The sequence below is a fragment of the Phacochoerus africanus genome, chromosome 3 (assembly GCF_016906955.1).
Source record: "Phacochoerus africanus isolate WHEZ1 chromosome 3, ROS_Pafr_v1, whole genome shotgun sequence".
NCBI lineage: Eukaryota > Metazoa > Chordata > Mammalia > Artiodactyla > Suidae > Phacochoerus > Phacochoerus africanus.
The window spans coordinates 55,049,634-55,071,586 of NC_062546.1; the positions used below are offsets into that span (position 1 = coordinate 55,049,634).

At 40.2% G+C, this 21,953-nt stretch overlaps 1 protein-coding gene across 5 annotated transcripts in view; it reads right to left on the reverse strand.

Moving 5' to 3' along the window:
- Nucleotides 1–21,953, reverse strand: part of FAT1 (FAT atypical cadherin 1) — a 132,899-nt gene that overhangs the window by 50,294 nt on the left and 60,652 nt on the right. For all 5 annotated transcript variants that reach the window (XR_007133932.1, XM_047771825.1, XM_047771826.1 and 2 more), the window contains exons 4-6: nucleotides 3,071–3,132; nucleotides 550–879; nucleotides 46–256 (exon numbers count right to left, since the gene is read on the reverse strand). Coding sequence is in view for 4 of the 5 variants with exons in the window: in XM_047771825.1 (XP_047627781.1) it covers nucleotides 46–256; nucleotides 550–879; nucleotides 3,071–3,132 (603 nt within the window). In the remaining variant the exon portion in view is untranslated. The remainder of the gene's footprint in view (nucleotides 1–45; nucleotides 257–549; nucleotides 880–3,070; nucleotides 3,133–21,953) is intronic.

Here is a 21,953-nt window from a genome sequence, read left to right on the forward strand (position 1 = left end):
GTGTAACCTATATAAGAACAAATGAAAACAATCATGAATGCTTACCAATGATGTCAAACCAAAGAGGTATGCCTGGAGGTTCAACAGTTATTACTCCAATCATGTGAGCAACTGGATCGCTTTCCATTACAGTAAAGGTAAAAAATGATTCTTCGAATGCAATTGGCTCCAGGGACGGTTTGGGCTTGGAGATCCATTCAATATGGAGTCGAGTGGTGGATGACTTTTGGGGCCGACCGTTATCAACTGCCTTAATCTATAAAACATGGGCAGAGGAGATTAAAAACACCAAATGAGGAACTGCATCTTCCAGCTGCAAGCATTTAGCATCTGTGCTCTATGTTCCACGTGTTCAATGCCTGATGAAAAGAGCAACACTGTCATGCCCTTCTCAACATAAACGACTGGAATGACGGCTAAAAAAGGATCAATGAACTCATACTTCCTACAACACTGTGGGCATTTACTGAATACAGTTAAGAGAGACGACATGAGACTAGATTAATAGTTGGAGCACACAAGTAATTCAAAGACCAGATCTCCACTTACTGAAAGAATATCATATTCTCCAGCTGCAGAAAACTTCTTGGACAAAACCACTCCAGTTTTTGGCTCAATGAAAAATTTGCCATGCTCATTTCCTTCTTCGATGCTGTAGGAGATTTCTGCATTGGGACCTTCATCTTTGTCTGTAGCTATAACACGATATAAAGGCTCACGTTTGCTGCTTCTTTCTCGTTCAGGTTTTTCTCGCTCAGGGAGCCTGATTTTGTAAAACTTTTGTAGGAACTGAGGTTTGTTGTCATTTTCGTCAAGGATCTTCACAATTACTCTTGCGATGGTTGACTTGGGGGGACTACCATTGTCTGTCACAGTAACCTAGGTTTTTTTTTTTAAGAGAACATCAAGAAATGTTTTAAAAATATACTATATACAAAGTGAATAAAATATACTATATACAAAGTGATCGGCTTTTGCATAAACCTCTGCAGTTCACACAGCGCCATGACATACACCATCTCCTCTCACTCTGACCACAGCCTGGCAGGGGGCACATGGGGACTCAGGGAGGTGGCAGGAACCCTTGCTCCCTCCTTACCTGTCACCCCTCTTCCTCCCACACCCTAACTGTAATGTGAATGCCACCAAAAAAAACTTAGTATTTTTTAAGCAAAGGAAGAGATACATGAAGATTTTTTTTTAATTTTTGTTTTTTAGGGCCACACCTGAAGCATATGGAAGTTCCCAGGCTAGGGGTCGAATCAGAGATACAGCTGCCAGCCTACACCACAGCCACAGCAATGCTGGATCCAAGCTGCATCTGCGATCTACACCACAGCTCACGGCAAAGCCAGATCCTCAATCCATTGAGCAAGGCCAGGGATCAAACCCGCAACTTCATGATTTCTAGTTGGGAGTCATTTCTGCTACGCCACAATGGGAACTCCCCACATGAAGAATTTAAATACTTAAGAGCCCCCTTCTATACACTTAACAATAAAATCTTCACATACTACATTTAAAAACTGTCATTTTTAAGCTTCATCAAAATAATCTAAATCATCCATTTAAAACACACGTTAAGCAGTGTGTCTTTTAATACTAGTAATCACCATTTTCTATTGTTTGGCTTTTTTTTTTTTTTTTAAGAGACATTTTCCACATTTGGTAGGGTGGACATAAACATTTAAATTCAAGACCAACTTATGAAATAAGACTTTCAGTAAAAGAAGTGTAAAATAAGTGTCACTCGAAGTAAATTACTCATGTGTTCAGTTTAGGTATAAAAAGGTCTGAGATTCTTGAAGATAACACCGGCGAATGTTTCTGTGCACATAAGAGACAATTTCGCCCTCAAATCAGTGTTCATTTTTATTTCAGTGCGTACATTAAAAGGAACAGCCTTAGTTATTCTCGCCTTACCCACATCCTTCCTAATTAATTACTGAACTACTAAAAACATTAAAGCAGGCTGAAGTTTTCTGGGGAACTATGTTCTTTTCGAGGATTTGTAAGTGTAATTCTGTTGTTTATTATCAAAGTGTGAATGAATGTATCCTGACAGTACTTGTCAGGAGCATTTAAGTAGCTGCTTTAATTAAAAGTACATGATATACCTTCTCAATTCTCCAAATAAAACCAAAGTATAATTATTATTTTAATTTTCACCTCTCCTAACATTTCCTTTTGATCAGTTTTCATATGACATGGAAAGGAAAAAAAGAAAAATTAAAGAGATGTGCAACCAAGTATTATGCATTTGTAGAATTCAGCACTAAACAGGTCCTAAGCCTGGGTTCCATAACCAGCAGCCAGTAACACAACTTTTAACATGCGATTGGAAAAAATTCTCTTAAGACAGTCAAATCAATGCCAGGACTAGCCCTCAAATATATAACCAGAAAAGGACTGCAGAAAAAACACAGAGGATATGTAAACTATTACAAAATCTTATTTCCCATTGATATTTTAATATTATCTTCAATGTCCTAAGTATCTTACACCTACTCCCACCAGCCTTTGACATTCATTGAAGACGGTTCTGGAGTGAGGCACACAATTAAAGGTGTGTCGGAGTTCCCATCGTGGCTCAGCGGTTAACCTCGCTCAGTGGGTTAAGGATCCGGCATTGCCACGAGCTGTGGTATAAGTCGCAGACGTGGCTCGGATCCCACATTGCTGTGGCTGTGGTGTAGGCTGGCAGCTGCAGCTCTGATTCGACCCTTAGCCTGGGAACCTCCATATGCTGCAGGTGCGGCCCTAAAAAAGACAAAAGATTACATACAAAAAATTAACAGGTATGCCATGTGGTTCTAACCAGGTGAGGGAACTGGAGCAGGATGCTGCTCTTGATATTTTGAGATCTGTTTCTTTTCTGGGGAAAGAAAAAGGTGTAATGGAAACCTGAACTATATTCACAATGTTTTCTTTATTTTCTTTTTTATTAATGACCAGAAGCTAATATAAAAATAGCAACAGCTATGAATACTAGTTAATGTCAGATTGCCCTTTCCCATAATATTTATGGATATAATAGTTTTTAAATAATTAAAAATAAAACAATGCTCACTTCTAATATGTGTTCGTCTTGCTGCTCTCGGTCTAGTTTCCTTGATGTAGTTGTGATGAGACCTATAAAATGGATAACAGTTCATGAATTTTCACAAATAAAATCAATTAAAAAATAATGTAACTGAAACCACCACACATACTGAGTGAAGCAGTCTGAGCAAATGTCCAGTTTATTCTCAAGAGGAAAAAATTATTAATCTAGGTACACTTAATTATTTTATTTACAAACGACATACTTTATACTTTCTTATTGTAATGATTTTTAAACACATTAGATAATGACAGAAGTATTAAGTGGAAAAGCTCAAATCAGTTAAATTTGTAAAAATTTGTAGAATAGTTTCAACATACATTTTGTTTGGAGAAGATTTTTAAAAAGTGAAACGAAGTTATCCAAGGTTTCAACCTCATCTGTATCTCCTGTGGCTGCTGCAGAGATGATTAAGAATCAACAGAAATAGCTTCTATAACTATATTAAAAAGGACCATTGGAAAATATAATGTTGACTATGATTTATTACCTTTGAGTCATCAACCCTCAGGAATAAAGAATTATAAAAAGTAATGTGATTTTTCAGGTAACACTACTTAAATTACACTTTATTTCCCCAAAAGGAGAAAATAAACGAGCCTCAAAGAAACCCCATATTCAGTAATTCTTTGATTTTTCTATCAAACTAGAATATCTATAATTTAAATCTTTCTCTCGAGCATAACTTTCAATAATAATAATCTTTTGATAACTGTGGGCCAAACTGCCGACATATACTGGAATCTAGAAGACCATTACAATTGATGAAATATATTCTTGTACTTCACAGCAAATACAAACAAAATCCCTCCAGCCACTAAAACAGCCTCTATGTTGACGACAAAGAGGTGCAATCTGAGCGGCTCTGACATCAGATGTGAAGTTAGAGTAAGGCTTTGACGTGGCAAATCACTGCTGGGACTGAGTTTCCTCTTGCCCAGCTTCCTGTGGTTTTCCGTAGAGAAATATTTCAAATAACTCACATTTAAAAACAGATTCTGGAATTCCCATCCTGGCTCAGCACAAACGAATCTGACTAGCATCCAGACAAAAAAAAAATAAAAATAAAAACAGATTTTATCATTCTACTTCTTCTTCTTCTTTTTTTTTTTTTTTTTTTTTGGCTTTTTAGGGCCACCCTTGCAGTATATAGTTCTCAGGCTAGGGGTCAAATCGGAGCTACAGCTGCTGGCCTACACCACGGCCATAGCAACTGGGGCTCTGAGCCCTGTCTGTGACCTACACCACAGATCAGGGCCAGATCTCTGACCCAGTGAGGGAGGCCAGGGAGCCAGGGATCAAATCTGCATCCTCATGCATCCTCATGGATACTAGTGGGATTCCTTTCTAATGTGCCAAATGGGAACTCCCAGATTTTATCATTCTAACTGATCTCCTCCTATTATCCTAATTTCACAAAACTACCAATTAAAGGCTATTCAAAAAGTTTTTTCTAAATGTATAAATGAAAGGTTTGTGTTTTCATTCAATTCAGAGTCCTGTTTTTTTCTTATATAGTCACAAACAATCTTCATCAACATTATCTTCCCCAGAATTCAATGAAGCAACGCTCTTTTTCATAAGGACAACAAAAGAATATACTGTAAGCTTGAAACTGGGGTTTTTCTCAAACCACACTTAGAAATTAAAAGAAGTTCAAGGAAAATGCTTCACAATGCTTAATGGTGTGAAAATGTTGCTTACTGTGGCACGAGCTTGATTTTCATCAGTTAAAAACCTTCTAAAGTTAATCCTTTTTTTCCCCCCATCAAAAGTTTACTACCCTTTCCGAATGTGTTTTACGTAGCGCAAAAGTGACAGGAAACCACTGTCATTGGTCCCGTCTAATTGTCCTCATGTGCCTGGCCACCCAAAACTTGTTAATGGTAGCATCACAAGAGGCCACAGTAAAACAGTATTCTGCTTCTGTAGAATATAATCATTCATTTCTGGGGTTTCCATCAGCAAATAAATGTCTGTGGTGCATAAATAAAAATCCATTAGCAAGTCCAGTTCCTCACTTCACAGTTTACTTACAGCACACCAGACTGCTAATAAGATGAACTTCCACCTACAGTACTAATTCAATATAAAGACAAAAAGCAAACCTGACCATCTCCTAGGTTTGGAATTATCTGCATGCTCTCTATACTTAAAATTAATTCTCTCATAACTCAAATGAAATATTAACATCATGCAAATGCAATGAATCCCAATATTCCCTTTTCATCCATTTTTTTGCTCAGCTACTCTTATCCACTCCTCCACCTCTCTCGGCTTAAACGTCATATCTGAGGCCTCCTGTGACAGGCCTAGCCTGGGGTCGTGCTGCTGGGTTTCCCAAGCTCTGTCACTTGCTCTATCACGACATCTCCCCAGACACGACAGTCACTCATCTGCAAGTCTTTTTTGGTAAACTTCAAAGCCCACAAGACTGCCTTTCTTATATATCCTGGTTATCCTGCTATACCTCTATTACCCTAAAGAAATACTTAAATGTGCGAACACACGCATTTCTTAAAATCATAGAAGAGTAGAATTAAAAATACTCTTGGAGTAAGAGAGGTACATAAACTACACTACACTTGGACATGATAAAAATGTACAGCTTATACAGGAGCTCAGAGAAAACCACTTGACATGCATTCACAGGCAAGACGTGTCAGGGCACTGTGACAGGTGACCCAGGTGAGGGTGGCGTCCAGCAGACGTCTAGAGGCACAGGTCTGAAGTGCAGGGAAGTCGCCAAAGGCAAAGACAGACTAGGTTACACCCCAGGTACAGAAGAGAATACAGAGAACAGGAATGGTGGGCCTACCAAAAAATAAAGGACAGGGCAGCCTGATCTCATTCAGGTCAGGGCCTGAGCTCAGCATGTAGGAACCATCGGGAAGCCTAAGAAGCCAGGGCTGGAGGAGAACCAGATACCCCAGAGGCCACAGGCAGAGAAGTTTAAGGAGGATGTCCTCCTCCAAGAAAGGCAGGAAGTGGACCTGTGGGAGGAATTTCCTTCACGAAGAGGAGACAGAGTATAAGTACTGATTGACTCTAACCAAGGGAGATGCAGATCCAGAGGTGAGTTGATCATGGCCTCATGTGCTGTCACAATTTATACGACACTTAAGATATTTCAGGAATTCCGGTTGTGGCTCAGCGGTAACGAATCCAACTAGTAACCACGAGGATGAGGGTTCAATTTCTGGCCTCGCTCAGTGGGTTAAGGATCTGACATTGCTGTGTGCTGTGGTGTAGGTCGCAGACGCGGCTGGGATCCGGCACTGTTGTGGCTGTGGTGTAGGCCGGCAGCTACAGCTCCGATCAGACCCCTAGCCTGGGAACCTTCATATGCCATGGGTGCAGCCCTAAAAAGACCCCCCCCCCCAAAAAAAAGACATTTCACACCAATAAAAAGACCTTTCTGCCTAGATCTGCAACACCTGTTCTGAAAGGAGTCTCATTACAAGCATCACAGTTTTCTGGTCCCAAAGGCCATCACCAAGGGGGGGCAGTGCAGTGGGTGGCGTGAGCTGCTGCCAGTCCTCAAGAGAAGGGGAAATGAGTGTTTGTTGTGGAATTTCCATACAAAATGAATCCAGAAGAGAAAACACAATTTCCTAATGAAGGAGGAGCATACCCTTTGGAGGTATGCTTCACCCTACATCAGTCAACTGCACTAGGAGCTGACCCTCACGGAAATGCTATCCAGACATCCCGCATGCCAGGCACACCAAGGGAGCTGCAGAATTCATTATGAATGTCACACTCATTTTCGCCTCTATCATCTTGCACTTCTCAATCCTACTAATCCTTCCACCTTGCCTGCCTGACAAACACCTATTTTCAAACATGTATCCAAAGTACACCCTTCCTATACACATGGCTTAAGCCTGTAGGTTTTAAATATCTAGTATATACATCCATTTTCTTTCATTTTAAACAGTGGCGCTCATCTGTATTGATTATTACTAAATCCCAGAAGGATCTATACTTCATAGAAACAGTACAGTATTTTAAAAATGGAGAGAAGCCTTCAAGATTATCAAACGGAACAACCTGAGCCAAAGAAAAATTAAGTTGTTTCAATTCACCAATAAGTCCTTATCAAAGCCCAAGATTGGAATTTAGTTTCCCTGGGGCCCAGATGTGAGGTTTTTTTTGGGGGGGGTCCCCCCTCCATCACACCACACTGCCTAAGTCACTGCATTATGGTATTTCAAACTCTTCACAAACTCTGAACCGTGACTTAAGTGAAGTTTAAGAAAAAAGAAAACCAGCAATAGTTAATTATTATTTACTTAACAGCTCCCCCAAAGCAGGCTAGAGAATAAAATGGAGTGGGTAAAAGGAGAAAAAGGCATATGTAAATGTTGCTTCTTTTACCTTTATGTTTTATCCTTCTTTTCGGCGGAGCTCCATTAAATTAAAAATAGAAATGAGAAAAGACAAAACCTTTCCTTGGCCTAAAAAACCACGCATTCTGGAGACCAATCCTATTATACATGTAGGAGGGCTGAGAGAAAATACAACTTCTCACGAATTCACAACTACAAGTTTACCTCATACATGTATGTAAAACTAAGAAACCAAACGTTCCTGTTTTTATGAACATCGCTGAAAACTCTTCACAGCTTTCCTATGCTATTTTAACACAGATATGAGAGAATGTTCGATTAACTATAATGCTTTAATGTAAGATTTTACTCTTTGATGTTTCTTATAAATCCATACAAGAAGCCATCTCTAAAATTCTCAAAGTTCAAGAGAGCAAATGGACTTCACAAAGTAGGCAGCACATAAAGATGAACTCCAAGGATTAGTAGGTGAGGATAATGAGACAGTTCACATAGGCAGAACTGTATTTCCGTATTCATTCAACCATTCTGTGCTATCCACTCGGAATGCAGAGATGATTAAGGCAGAGTCTGATTTTCAAGAAACAAGGACAATGTCCAGAAGGCAAAGACTTCATTCAAAATACACTAAGCTAGACAAGAGTGTAGGGTCCATCCAGAGAAAGGTCCTTCAGGAGGGGTCTATATTCCAGGGAAGTCTGACCTTGGTTGGATGTTAGGACACTTGCAGTCTGGTGATCCCTGTTGTTCCAACAGACAACCAAGTCACCGGCCGATATGCGAGTGAAGCCATGCAGGACCAGCCAGCCTCCAGCCAAGTGAGCATTACTGCATCAGAGAGCAGCCAAGCCTGGAATCCTCAACCAAATTATGGTGGCTGCTTTAAGCCACTGAGTTTTGGGATGGCTGGCTCTAAAGCAAAAGCTAACTAATGCATCGAATGAGTTCATCTCTAACTGTTATCTGGCTTACTAAATGCCAACATGTTCTGTTATGAGCTTGAAATGTATTATATCAGCGTTCCCTCTGTGGATCAGCAGAAATGAACCTGACTAGTATCCACAAGGTTGTGGATTCACTCCCTGGCCTCGCTCAGTGGGTTAAGGACCTGGCGTTGCTGTGGCTGTGGCGTAGGCTGGCAGCTGCAGCTCTGATTTGACCCCTAGCCTGGGAACTTCCATAAGCTGCAGGTGCAGCCCTAAAAAAAGAAAAAGAAAAATTAAAAAAATAAACATATTATCTCACTCAATCCATATGAATATAGGTAGCAATACCTGCACCATAATAAATATACTAATATTTTTACAGGCTCAGAGATTAAGTTGCTTACTCAATGTTACCTAGCAAAGGGGTGAGATGGGAGGTGGATAAATCCAGAGTCTTATGGCCACATTAAGAATGAGAGACACTTGTCAAAGATTAATTGACCATAGGTGTCAGGGTTTATTTCCGGATTCTCTATTCTGTTCCATTGGTCTGTCTGTCTGTTTTGATACCAGTACCACACTGTTTTGATGACTGTGGCTTTGTAGTATTTCTTGAAGTCTGGGAGAGCTATGCCTCCTGCTTGGTTTTTGTTTCTCAGGATTGCTTTGGCGATTCTGGGTCTTTTGTGGTTCCATGTAAATGTTTGGATTGTTTGTTCTACTTCTGTGAAAAATGTCATGGGTAATTTGATAGGGATTGCATTGAATCTGTAGATTGCTTTGGGTAGTATGGCCATTTTTACAATATTGATTTTCCCAATCCAGGAACATGGAATATCTTTCCATTTCTTTACATCTTCTTTGATTTCTTTGATTAAAGTTTTATAGTTCTAGGCATATAAATTCTTTACCTCCTTGGTCAGGTGTATTCCGAGGTATTTGATTTTGTGAGGTGCAATTTTCAAAGGTATTATATTTTTGTATTCCTTTTCTAATACTTCATTGCTGGTATACAGAAATGCAACTGACTTCTGCATGTGAATCTTCTATCCTGCTACTTTGCTGAATTTGTTAATCAGTTCAAGGAGTTTTGGGGTTGAGTCCTTAGGGTTTTCTATGTATAGTATCATGTCATCTGCATACAGTGACAGTTTGATCTCTTCTCTTCCTATATGGATGCCTTTTATTTATTTTGTTTGTCTAATTGCTGTGGCTAGGACTTCCAAAACTATGTTGAAGAGCAGTGGTGAGAGTGGGCATCCCTGTCTTGTTCCAGATTTGAGTGAGAAGGCTTTCAGTTTTTCCCCATTGAGTATTATATTTGCTGTGGGTTTCTCATGAATGGCTTTGATTATATTCAGGAATGTTCCCTCTATACCCACTTTGGCGAGGGTCTTGATCATGAATGCAAATCAAAACTACCATGATATATCACCTCACACCAGTCAGAATGGCCATCATTAATAAATCCACAATTAACAAGTGCTGGAGGGGCTGTGGAGAAAAGGGAACCCTCCTGCACTGTTGGTGGGAATGTAAACTGGTACAGCCACTATGGAGAACAGTTTGGAGATACCTTAGAAATCTATACATAGAACTTCCATTATGACCCCGCAATCCCACTCTTGGGCATCTATCCGGACAAAACTCTACTTAAAAGACACATGCACCCGCATGTTCATTGCAGCACTATTCACAATAGCCAGGACATGGAAACAACCCAAATGTCCATTGACAGAGGATTGGATTCAGAAGAGGTGGTATATATACACAAGGGAATACTACTCAGCCATAAAAAAGAATGACATAATGCCATTTGCAGCAACATGGATGGAACTAGAGAATCTCATACTGAGTGAAATGAGCCAGAAAGACAAAGACAAATACCATATGATATCACTTATAGCTGGAATCTAATATCCAGCACAAATGAACATCTCCTCAGAAAAGAAAATCATGGACTTGGAGAAGAGACTTGTGGCTGCCTGATGGGAGGGGGAGGGAGTGGGAGGCATCGGGAGCTTGGGCTTATCAGACACAACTTAGAATAGATTTACAAGGAGATCCTGCTGAATAGCATTGAGAACTTTGTCTAGATACTCATGTTGCAACAGAACAAAGGGTGGGAAAAAAAAATGTAATTGTATACATGTAAGGATAACCTGACCCCCTTGCTGTACAGTGGGAAAATTTAAAAAAAAAAAAAAAAAAAAGAATGAGAGACACCAGGGAGGGATAGGAGGCTTTGGTTCTGCAAAAAAGGGTTGAAAAATCATACTACACATGCAACTGGAGAAGGGGAAAAAAAAGAATTTCTGAATAGGATTGAAGTCTAACTGCATTGAGAGAGAAAATAACTTGTAATCTGCGGTAGGGAGTTTTATAAGAACTAACACTGTAAAAGAAAAGGTTCTGGCTCTAAAAAAAAAAAGCTGGGTGGTCGTATGTTCACCTTGCTGGGCAGGATATTTACTTTGAATCATTTCCCAAATAGTCTGCTTGAAAACAGCAGAGGAAGCAGAATGATCAAGGAAGAAAACAAAGGTCTGCTCACCTAATCTACATCTCCCATTCCTCCGGTAATTCTCCTCTAACGCCTGCAACTCTTTTGGCTGTTTCATCCTTTTGCTTATTATTATTATTTTTTTACAGTAATGCATGAACTACAGCAACATGTGTTCTAGAGAAGCACTGTGCAATGGAACTTTCTGTGACTGCGTGCACATTCTACAATTTGCACGGTCCGACACAGTAGCCCCCAGCAGGTGTGGTCACCAAGCCCTGGAAATGTAGCTGGTGAGGCTGAAACGCTGAATGTAAATAATCACGACTCATCTATGGAATTTCCAATTTCAAGTTATAGTTGTCAAAACCCAAAACTTGAACATCTCGGTGGTCAAAAACTGTTTCTGTGGTTAAAACTGGAAGCAGTAATTCAATAGCAAATACATTTATCCAAATCCAAATTCTATAAAAGCATCTGTCTTAACTCCAAACAGTGAAACAAGCAAAAATTTCCAAGATGCTGACATGCTGATACTGCTCCATAAGGTCCCATTTCTTCCATCCCCTCCCTGTTACTAGTCTCCTTACTGGGCTCATCTGGGGATGAGGAAGCCGGGTTTGCTGTTGTTAGTTTACGGCTTCAGCTGAACACCTAAAAATCAACAGTCTCTGTGTTTAACAATGACTTAAAAAAAAAAAAACCAAAGAACCCATCATTTTACCAGTTTACATTTTTCGCTCCTGGTGATCTCTTGTTAAAATTAAAAACTAATGAAATGTATGTTTATAAGCAGTAATGAAGTCATATGGTTTACTAGCTCAAAATCACCCACTTATTCAGCCTGTACTCTGCTACTCAACTTCTTTTTCAGAAAGTCTTCCCCAAATATGTCCCTCTGAGATACACATATAAAAGGCTAATTTAAATCTTAAGCATCTTCAGTGTGGACAGAGTAATTTCTTCAGTAGTTTTGATCTGGAAATTCTATTTTTTCCTTTCTATGTTCAAGCCCTACTTTGGCAGGCCTTGCTCCTCAGACATTCCGCTTAGTATGTATGTTACAGGTGTTTTATCGTAATGGTCCTTGGTGTTTGCTTTAATCACCAGCAACACCAAGGACCATTACAATAAAACATGTGTAACACCCCAGTAAGTACAATGTAAAACGTACTGCTCAAGCAACTTTTAGGCAAGCACTACAAACCCCTAAAACACTGTGTGTGTGTGCATGTGTATACCTATAGACAATATGTAATATGTGTACACCCCTTCGTGAAAGGTTAAACACCAAATTATGACCTGTAGTTACTTCTGGGAACAGGTGGGCCAAAGCAGAAGGGAAGAGAGGAAGGCACCTTCACTTTTTATGTCATATACTTTTATATTAATGAGTATATTATTTAAAAGAAACATTAAAATATTGTAAAAGTCAGTGTGAAAGGACATGGAAATATTTATCAGTAGAAACACTAACCTCAGGCTGGAAAGTCTCAGATGATTTTTAAAAAACTATGCAACATCTGGTCATGTATATAAAAATATAAAAAAAATTAGAAATAAATATTGCAGTGCCGTATCTTTCACAATTTTTAATGTTCTTGAAACAAAATTGAAATGTTTTATATATGCTAAGATGTCCTCTCACTGTAGAAAAACTAAGGTTGCTAGAGCCAAAGGGTCTTTTAAAATCTTCTAGCCTAAATCCTGAACTTAGAAATAATGGTCAAGGAAATATGGTCCAGGAATGTTAAATTATGAAGGTCAGAGTTAGCAGCAGAATTGGAACTAGAGGTTTTACCAAAGAAAGTGTTTAGAATTTAGAAGTCTCCGTGGCGCCAACCTTTTTCAACCAGAGGGGAGCATCAGGATCACGAGAAATGACTGACTGAACCCACTTCCTTGCCACCCCCACAGCAGAGCCACTAAACTAGAATTTTCTGTGAAGCCCCAGCTCATACAATTTCAAGTTTCCAGCTGATTTGGCAATCCCATGCCAACTGTTTTGAGCCAAGAACTTACAGAAATTGAAAAAAATCCATGCCTTCATATTTTAATAATATTTTCTAAACAGTGAACTTTAAGTCACTGTAACTATCCCCACTGGCCATTTTCTAGAACAAAGTATACTGTCCATTGCTCAAAAACCACCATTTGAGATATAGAAAAATGCAACAGAACTATGGACTTAGGAGAGAGAAACATTACAAGAATCATAATTAATGCTGCAGAAATTACTTCAAAGAAATGTCCAGGAGAGCCTGTGTGAAAATTCCAACTGCTCTGAAGTTACTTATTAAAGCCTAAAACATCTTCTGGAATTTCCCTGACAAATCTGCAACGACTGACCAACATCATTAAACCCTGCCAGAACAAAAGTGAAATGTGGTCTTTCCAACATAAAAGAAAATGATCTGAAGGGCTGTATCAGTTTCCATTTAACGACATATTTCCTTTCTTTTTGGAAATGCCTTTTGAATGGCACCTATTGAATGGTGGCATGGCCCCAAAAAGATATGTCCAACCTGAAATCTGTGGCTATGACCTTATTTGGAAAAACAGTCTCTGAAGATCTCAAGATGAGCTCACCCTTCATAGGACATTCTTGTCTACAGAATGGTACCCAACTAGCTTTAACAGAGTGAAAACGTACTCAGAACAAGGCTGTTCGCTGCAATTTACAAAGATCACTGCTAAGGTTCTGAAGCCCGGACACATGATGGGCAGACAGAGGACACTACAGGAGAAGAAGGGACAGAAACTAGAACAAGGACAGTATTTTCCTGTTCAAACATCTAAGACTCATTTTCCAACAGGTGAAATGGAAATCGTATGAATTCTGCTAATTTTTAAAATCAGTCACCTGGAAAATAAGTGCTAAGCAGCAACCAGACCTTCACAGCATGCTTGCTTCTACCCTGACCCTCCAGAAGTTGAGTTAGGACGGAAGGCCCACAAAACCCAGGCAAGAAGAGCACCCTTGGAAACATAGGCAGTGAGGTTGGGCATTGCTAGCCCCAACCCCAATCTCAAAATACAGATTGCCATGCAAACCTGCAAGTTTTCCTATAGTTATCCCTCAGCGTCCTTTCCCCATCCCCACTCCGAGCTTTAGACTCTGAGCGCAGGGATCCTCTGCAGTGCTGTGCTGTCTTTATTTAGGTGGTGTTCTAAGACTGCATTTAACCACAGTCTGTCTGGAGCACTCTCGGCAGCTGCCACCATCTGAACAGCTATTGTTTGTCACTGCAGTCCTGGTGCCGGCAGGATTAGGCTTGGAGCCAAAAGTGGAATTCTATTCATAGACTGTCAAGGCTGGAAGGGCACTCAGAACGCATTTAGTTCAAACTTTCAGGGTCCCATGGAAACCCCCCCCCCCAAAAAAAAAGATTCAAATGACCAGCCTAAAGTCACACAGGCAGTGGCTGCATGGGAATTCACACCCTGAAATTGCCAGACTTCTCTTCTGGTTTTAATTTTATCTTACTGGCTGTTTCTTGCTGAAAAGTGATGGCCCTGAAACATATGATAATCCTAAGATCAAAAGCCAAATGTAGTTTGAATGGCCTTCAACATTTCTCTAAATGTCAGATATAGCAGAGACAGGGAGGGGAAGACACCCGACCCATCTTATAACATCATGTTGACAAAAAAAGGCTCATCTCACTTAGGCACTTAAATGTAAAAAATACTGGTCTTTAAAAATAATTTTAGCAAATGATATTCAGCCACCTATTTAAAAAAAAAAAATAGACTATCCCTTGAAAGGATTTATCCTAAGCATTCAAAGTTAACAGATTTGGGGAAAAAAAGCGTTATCATTATTTCAACATGTGCAGCACTGCATGAAATTTGACTTCTTTCAGACATTAAGGATACCATACTTCACTATAAAATAAAAAATAAGCAGGAGGAGTCTATAGATTCTTCTTTGCGAAAAGACTACAAATATAAATTTTTTTTTAAAATGAATTCCTGCCATTGTAAAGTGACTGGCCCTGTGTTTCCTTCCTGTGCAGCTATCAAATGTTACCGGAAACACTTGGAAGTTGTTTGCAGCTATAGCTATTTCCTATTGTACTTTGTTCAGTCTCCGTTCCAGCCACAATAAAATGCTATTTACTTTGAGAAAAAAATTAGTTGTAATGTGATCCAGGACTATAACATGGATGAGTTCTCAGTCTATCAGTTATTAGAGCATTTTATGACTTTCCCATGCTTAGGGATTACAACATGTGTATGTGTGTGTATATGGTATATTTGTGTGTACATAGATAATTTATATATGTATATATAATTTATATATCACCCAATCTATCTGCAACTAAAGAACATTTCTTATATTAAACATAAGATAATCCCTCATTACTCTATCCTACACATAAGCAAATGAATAAAAAAACAAGCAATTGCATAAAATTGTTTTCTACAAAACCTATGAAGCTGTAATTTAGTTCACTTGAGCATGAACATTTCAACTCAGAAAAAGGGAATGAAAAAAACAAATGGAGGAATGGTAAAGACTTGATAAATACGCATACAGCCAACTGTGAAAGCTGGAAATTCAAGCTCTGAAATATTTTTAACAGGATATACCAACAGAAAAAATTGTATGTATGTATTTTTTTTTTACTTTAGGGCCATGCCTGCAGCATATGGAAGTTCCCAAGCTGGGGTCAAACTGGACCTACAGCTGCTGGCCTACACCACAGTCACAGCAACTTGGGATCCAAGCTGTGTCTGTGACCTACCATAGCTTAGGACAAGGCCAGAACCCTGACCCACTGAGCAAGACCAGGGATTGAACCCCCATCCTCATGGATACTAGTTGGATTTGTTTCATCTATGCCACAACAGGAACTCCGGAAATATTTTATCTTCTAATGAGAAAATGGTTATTTCCCAGAGTAGAAAGGATCGAATAGTCTATCATCAACTTGCTAATAAATCTAAGATTTTTACCCTGGTAACTAATACTCTACTAACTATTCTTTAAGGAAATATTTAAAGAGAAGCAAATATTTAGGAGAAGCAAAACAGAGATCTCATCTGCCTAAAAGTATTTACTGCTTAGAGCAATGGAATAGAAATTTAATTTTTACTTTGGGAATATCAGTCTACCCCTTCAGAAGTAAATCAACAATTTAACGAGCACAAGTAGTAAATACATCGATATATCAGGGGTCAGAAAACCACTGCAAACCTGATTTTGTATGGCTTACAAGCTAATACTGGCATTTACATTCTTAAATGATCAGCAAAAAAAAAGAATATATTGTGACAAATGAAAAGAGTGTGAAATTCAAATTTCAATGCCCATAAATAAAATTTTATTGGCACATAGCTATGCTCATTCATCTCCATGCAGTCTAGGGCTGGCTTCACTCTACAGTGACAGAGCTGAGTGGCTATGCCAGAGACTGCAAGGCCTGCAAAACCTAAAATATTTCCTACGTGGCTCGTCGCAGTAAAAGTTTAATGATCCTTGCAGTACATGCTTAACAAAACTAAGTTTAAACACCTAGTGTTATTTAAAAGCTTCACGCTTTTTGGTCTGGAAAGAACACCAGAAATAAGAGTAGCCTAAACAGCAACCATCACAGGAGTTCCCTGGTGGCTCAGCGAGTTGAGGATCTGGCATTGCTACTGCTGTGGCTCAAGGTTTTGCTGTGGTTTGATCCCTGGCCCGGGAACTTCCATATGCCATAGGTACAGCCACCATCATGTAATCTTAATGCAACAAACAGAGAAGCTGCCGAAAAACTGGCTCCCAAAGCACATTTATATCCTAAACCCAAAAGCATGTCGAGTTAACACTGGACTGTGCGCCCACAAGCAGCAATGATGAAACTCACGTCTTGCTGGCTCCCACCCCGGGTGGCCTTTACCTCTCTCTGAAGTCATACAAATTACTTTCCAATGGGGAAGACAGCAGACTCTTGGCATTTGTAGTCACTACCCATCTCAGAGGGTTTCTGATCAAGGTTAAGTATGTGAGGCTGCTTTAATACAATGCAATGCACTACGATTGACATTGTCCTCTGGCTCCTAGGGAAAGTTTTAACCCAGCCCGATTTAAAAGTGAGGTCAAGAGTGGAGAGTGGTACAGGAAAGATCAGAAAAGCGGACAGAAGAGCAGCAAAAGAAGGAAAGCCAAGGCTGGCTGGTTTCTCTTTGTCATCTCCTTCAAGCTCAACTCTCAAAGGCCTGAGACAGCCTGATGGAAATCAGCCCAAAGAGAGGGAACCAGGAGGATTTAAAAGATTTAAACAGTGTGATGCGCTCCAGATGCTATAATGAGAAGAGATTTAGAGTAAAGATCAGCCTCCAAAACACATGAAATTTTAACTTCAGAATTGATAAAGGAAAGGCTAAGAAAACAATAGGCTGAAATAGCCTGAGTAAAGTTTTTAAATCATTTAAAACTTCAAGCACATGGAAATAGATCCAACAGTTGTCAAAGAGCCTAAATCTTTTTAAGATGTATGTGTGACTGGGTCACCTTGCTGTGCAGTAGAAAACTGACAGAATGCTGTAAACCAGCTATAATGGAAAAAATAAAAATCATTATTAGAAAAAAAGATGCACGTGCAGACACACAAAAATCACATTCACTAACATATGCCTAGATTCAAAAAGGATGCCTCCACTTAATACATATTTCTGATGAATTTATTTTTAACCATAAAAATTTTCCTTAGTGTATTTGTTTCCTAACAGGAAGATATATGTCAATGAATGAGAAGATACAAATAACAACAATAATAATATTATACTTACTAGACAGAAAAATATCAGTAGGTCAGTGAAATGGGTGGTAAAAGGTACCTGGATATGTATCTATATTCCTATAATAATGCAGCAAATCCATCAATAACTACAATAAAGTAATTTTTTAAGGCATAGCCTCTAATACTAGTAACACTGTTAGAGGAAAACCCTAAGAGGCTTATCACTGTGTATAGTATGCAACTGCCTGTGTAGAAAGATGAGAAGAAAAATAATGCATTCTTGCTTGTATCTAAGTGAAGGAAACTGCAAATAGCAGTTGCCACAAAGTGTTCTAAAACATAGGTTTTATTACTATTCAGTGTACGGTACAAAATTGACAGAACACTGTAAACCAACTATGATGGAAAAAATAAAAATCATTAAAATTAAAAAAAAAAAGAATGGTCAGGCCACCAGATTGGGAGACAACTGCCACTGAAAAAAGAGTTTATTATTTGCAACTCCAGAGAGGAGGGGGACCACACCACACCCACCACACAGGGCCACAAGAGGCTGCACCAGGGTGGATCAAGAGGCCAAAGTTGCCAAGCAACAGCATGGGCCAGAGCCTTCCCTGAGGATGCCACCAAGAGGGCAAGGGGATGTAGCACAAGCAAGTTTAGAATTGGCTAGTATGACTTATTTCAGCGGGCTCTGGTATTCACGACATGCATGAATCTCAAAGTGAATATGCTGAGTGCAAGAACCATTACCCACCCACACCCCCAAAAAAGTATACATTCTGTGAGTCTATTTATATAAAATTTAAGGAGACACGAATGAACACAGTGACCAAACACAGATCAGTGGTGGCCTGGGGATGGGGGCAGGGAACAGTAGAGGGGAGGGGAGACAGTGGGGGAGTGGACTTGGGGGAGTGATGGGTAGGTTCACTGCTTGATTGTGGTGATGTTTTCACAGTCGGACAGCTGTCAAACCTCATAATATCGCAGGCTTTACCGCGCGATTTACAGTATGTCAATTATACTGCAATAAAACTTGCTAAAATTAAAGAGCAAAAATTGCTTTGTGTCCAAAACTTGGAAAACAGCAACACAGAGATAAATGAAAAAAAAAAAAAAAACATTCTTCTCTAATGCATGCACATGCCTAGGATGAACACTTGAAAATTATCTGCCAAACCTAAGTCACGTATCAGGCTTTAAAAGTTCAAACTGAGGAGTTTCCGTTGTGGCTCAGTGATTAATGAATCTGACCAGCCTCCTTGAGGACAAAGGTCTGATCCCTGGCTTCACTCAGTGGGTTAAGGATCTGGCATTGCCATGAGCTGTGGTGTAGGTCACAGACGCGGCTTGGATCCCATGTTGCTGTGGCGAAGGCTGGCAGCTGTAGCTCCAATTTGACCCCTAGCCTGGGAACCTCCATATGCCATGGGTGTGGCCCTAAAATGACAAAAAAAAAAAAAAAAAAAGTTCAAACTGATACTACAGACTGAAAAGACAATTGCTGGGGTGGCTCCGTGTGCTGAGGTTACTTGTGGAGCATGTTTCCCGTGAGGGGACAGTGCCCCATTGTTTGGAGTCCCCCCTTCCTCTCTGTCCTTGACACACTGCAAAGGAAGCTATGACGCATGTGTCTCCAGAGCTGGGCTGCTGGGGCTCCGACCATCTAACATTCTCTGCTCTGTGTCTCTCCCACCTGGAGCAACAGCACAATTTTTCTTAAAAGAAGTAAATTTACCCTAACATAATCAAACAAAAATGTTATTAAGAATCCCTGGGGTCAACAGAAGTGTGTGTATCAGAAAAGGAAAATGGGAGTTTCCATTGTGGCTCAGCGGTAATGAACCCAACTAGTATCCGTGAGGATGTGGGTTTGATCCCTGGCCTTGCACAATGGGTTAAAGATTCAGCATTGTCCTGAGCTGTGGTGTAGGTCAAAGATTTGGCTCTGATTCGAATGCTAGCCTGGGAACTTCCATATGCCTCGAGTATGGCCCTGAAAAGATTCACACACACACACACACACACACACACACACACAAAGGAGAATGGATCAGATCTCTTTTGCTTCTATCCTGTGTAAAAAGGAAACACCCCACCTTCCACCACCAGATTTAAAAACAGTATGACGAGAACCGTCTAAGAGGCAGAAAGACAGTTCTGGACATAAAAACTTTGACTAGAACACAAAATACATTTAAAATATTCATTCAAACCTGCCATTGAGAGTTCTAATTCAGACCATCAAACCCAGTCCTAGAAAGGATTCTCATTTTTTTCAGTATGTGTCATACTATCACAAAAGAAGACAAAGGTATTTGCCGGGGGGGGGGGGGGGGGGTGTCTCTTCTCCAAATGGACTCAGTAAGGACATGTGATTTTAAGTTTATATAAAACATTCCAAGGGACTGCATGCAGACTCTCCAAAATAGGTCATTATTTATAAAAAATAACATAAATATTATCCTTTAACCCTTATTCTGGTACTTAGGCTTTTCCATGCTTTGGTCCCATACACACATCAATTGTTCTGGCCTCATCACTCCTTCAAATTGTCTCATCATGATGAACACCCCCTCTTCCTTCTCCATCTCTCCACTTTACTACCTTCAGAGTCAGCAGAGGAACTTCTCCAATGGGCCCCACTGCCTTCATTACACTGTCGCATTGGTCTGGGCCCACTTCCTCCAGGGGCATTTAGGAGCATCTGTACACACCATCTCGTACCACCTGTCTATCTCTGCTATTTCATGTACTTGGACTACAAATGCTCAGAGCATCTCTTAGCAGGCCAGACACACAGCACTTCTCGGTAAATACTTGCTGTGTAAACAAAGGATGTGAATGACCCTGAATTCGGGCTTTCTCCAGTCCACTGGGGCTGCAAGGATCACCTAGATTTCTCCTTAGCACTAAGGAGCAAGTAGACTCATTTTATTCCATCAGAGCTGTTTATCCAAAGGAGAAGGCACACATGGACCAATCTACTAAGACCTTGAGTATCTCTCAAGGGTTAACAGAGCAAAGATCAAGAACACATGCACACGGGAGAGGCTGTGGCGTCCCAGTCCCTGAGGCTGAGCACCTGCACTCTGCATGCACACCCCTTAACAGGCCAGCAAAACCGCTCATCACTCATCACAGAAGGTGAGGACCCGGAAGCCAGTTTTTTCTCCAAGATCCTGGAGGCAAAGCCTCACTATTGCCCACCTCTTCATTTCCAGCCCAGTGATGCTTTTCTCACTCCGCCACTAATTACTAAATAACATGAGTGAGTGTCCCCAGGCTGTGTGATGGGTCATTGCGGCACAGGGACTTCCCTCTACTAGACTGCCCTGCACCAGCCTGAGCAATCTGACCGACCCCCCAAAATACTGACCTGTTAAAAATCAGTCTGCTTTCAAAGTTTTGAGGAAGACGCATCCTTGGAGGCATTACACTCAGACCCTGAAGAGCATACCTCAACCTTCGGCTAAGCTGGGGGAAAAGAACCATCCAGAGATAGACCCCGTAAAGAAAGGTGCATTTACTATACGCTTTTGTAACACCTGTGCTAAATAGTTATTTCTTGATCTTCAGAGACTTTAGGTGACTTGTGGACTGATCAGATTTCCCCAACTAAATACAGTTTATTACATACTTCGCAACAAATATTCCTGAATACCAACTAGTTATTCTCCATTATTCTCTGCCTTCAATGCATAAAAAAAATAAAAGCTCTCTGTAATCCTCATGAATGTTCTCCTGCCATTCTATGAGCAGGATGCACGTGCTGCCCATACGGACTCCTGAAGGCAATGTCTTCTCCCTGAAGATAAGGAGAGTTTAAATGTCTCTTCCTGAGACCTGTCAGGATAGAGACGTAAAGGGAGTGGCGATGTCACATTCATCACATTTCTACAAGACATAGCACAACAGCAGTGTCATCATTTCAGAGGCCTGAGATAACCAAGGTTTCAAGGCTCCCCACGGTAGCTCTAACTTATATAATTTCTTGACGTTTCTTTCTTCTTTCTGCTTCTCCTCAAATACACATTACGTCCAGACCTAGGGGATCTGCTCAGACATTTGAAAGGGCATGCATTGCTTGCTTGCCTGTCTCTCCACAGAGGATTTAAATGAATCTAAGAAAGAGAGAAGACATAAGAAAAATGCAAACTTTTTTTTTCTTTTTATGGCTGCCCCTGTGGCATATGGAAGTTCCTGGGCCAGGATTCGAATTGGAGTTGCAGCTGTGACCTATGCCACAGCCATAGCAACACGGGATGTGAATCAGATCTGTGACCTACACTGCAACTCATAGCAACGCCGGATCCTTAACCCACTTAGAAAGGC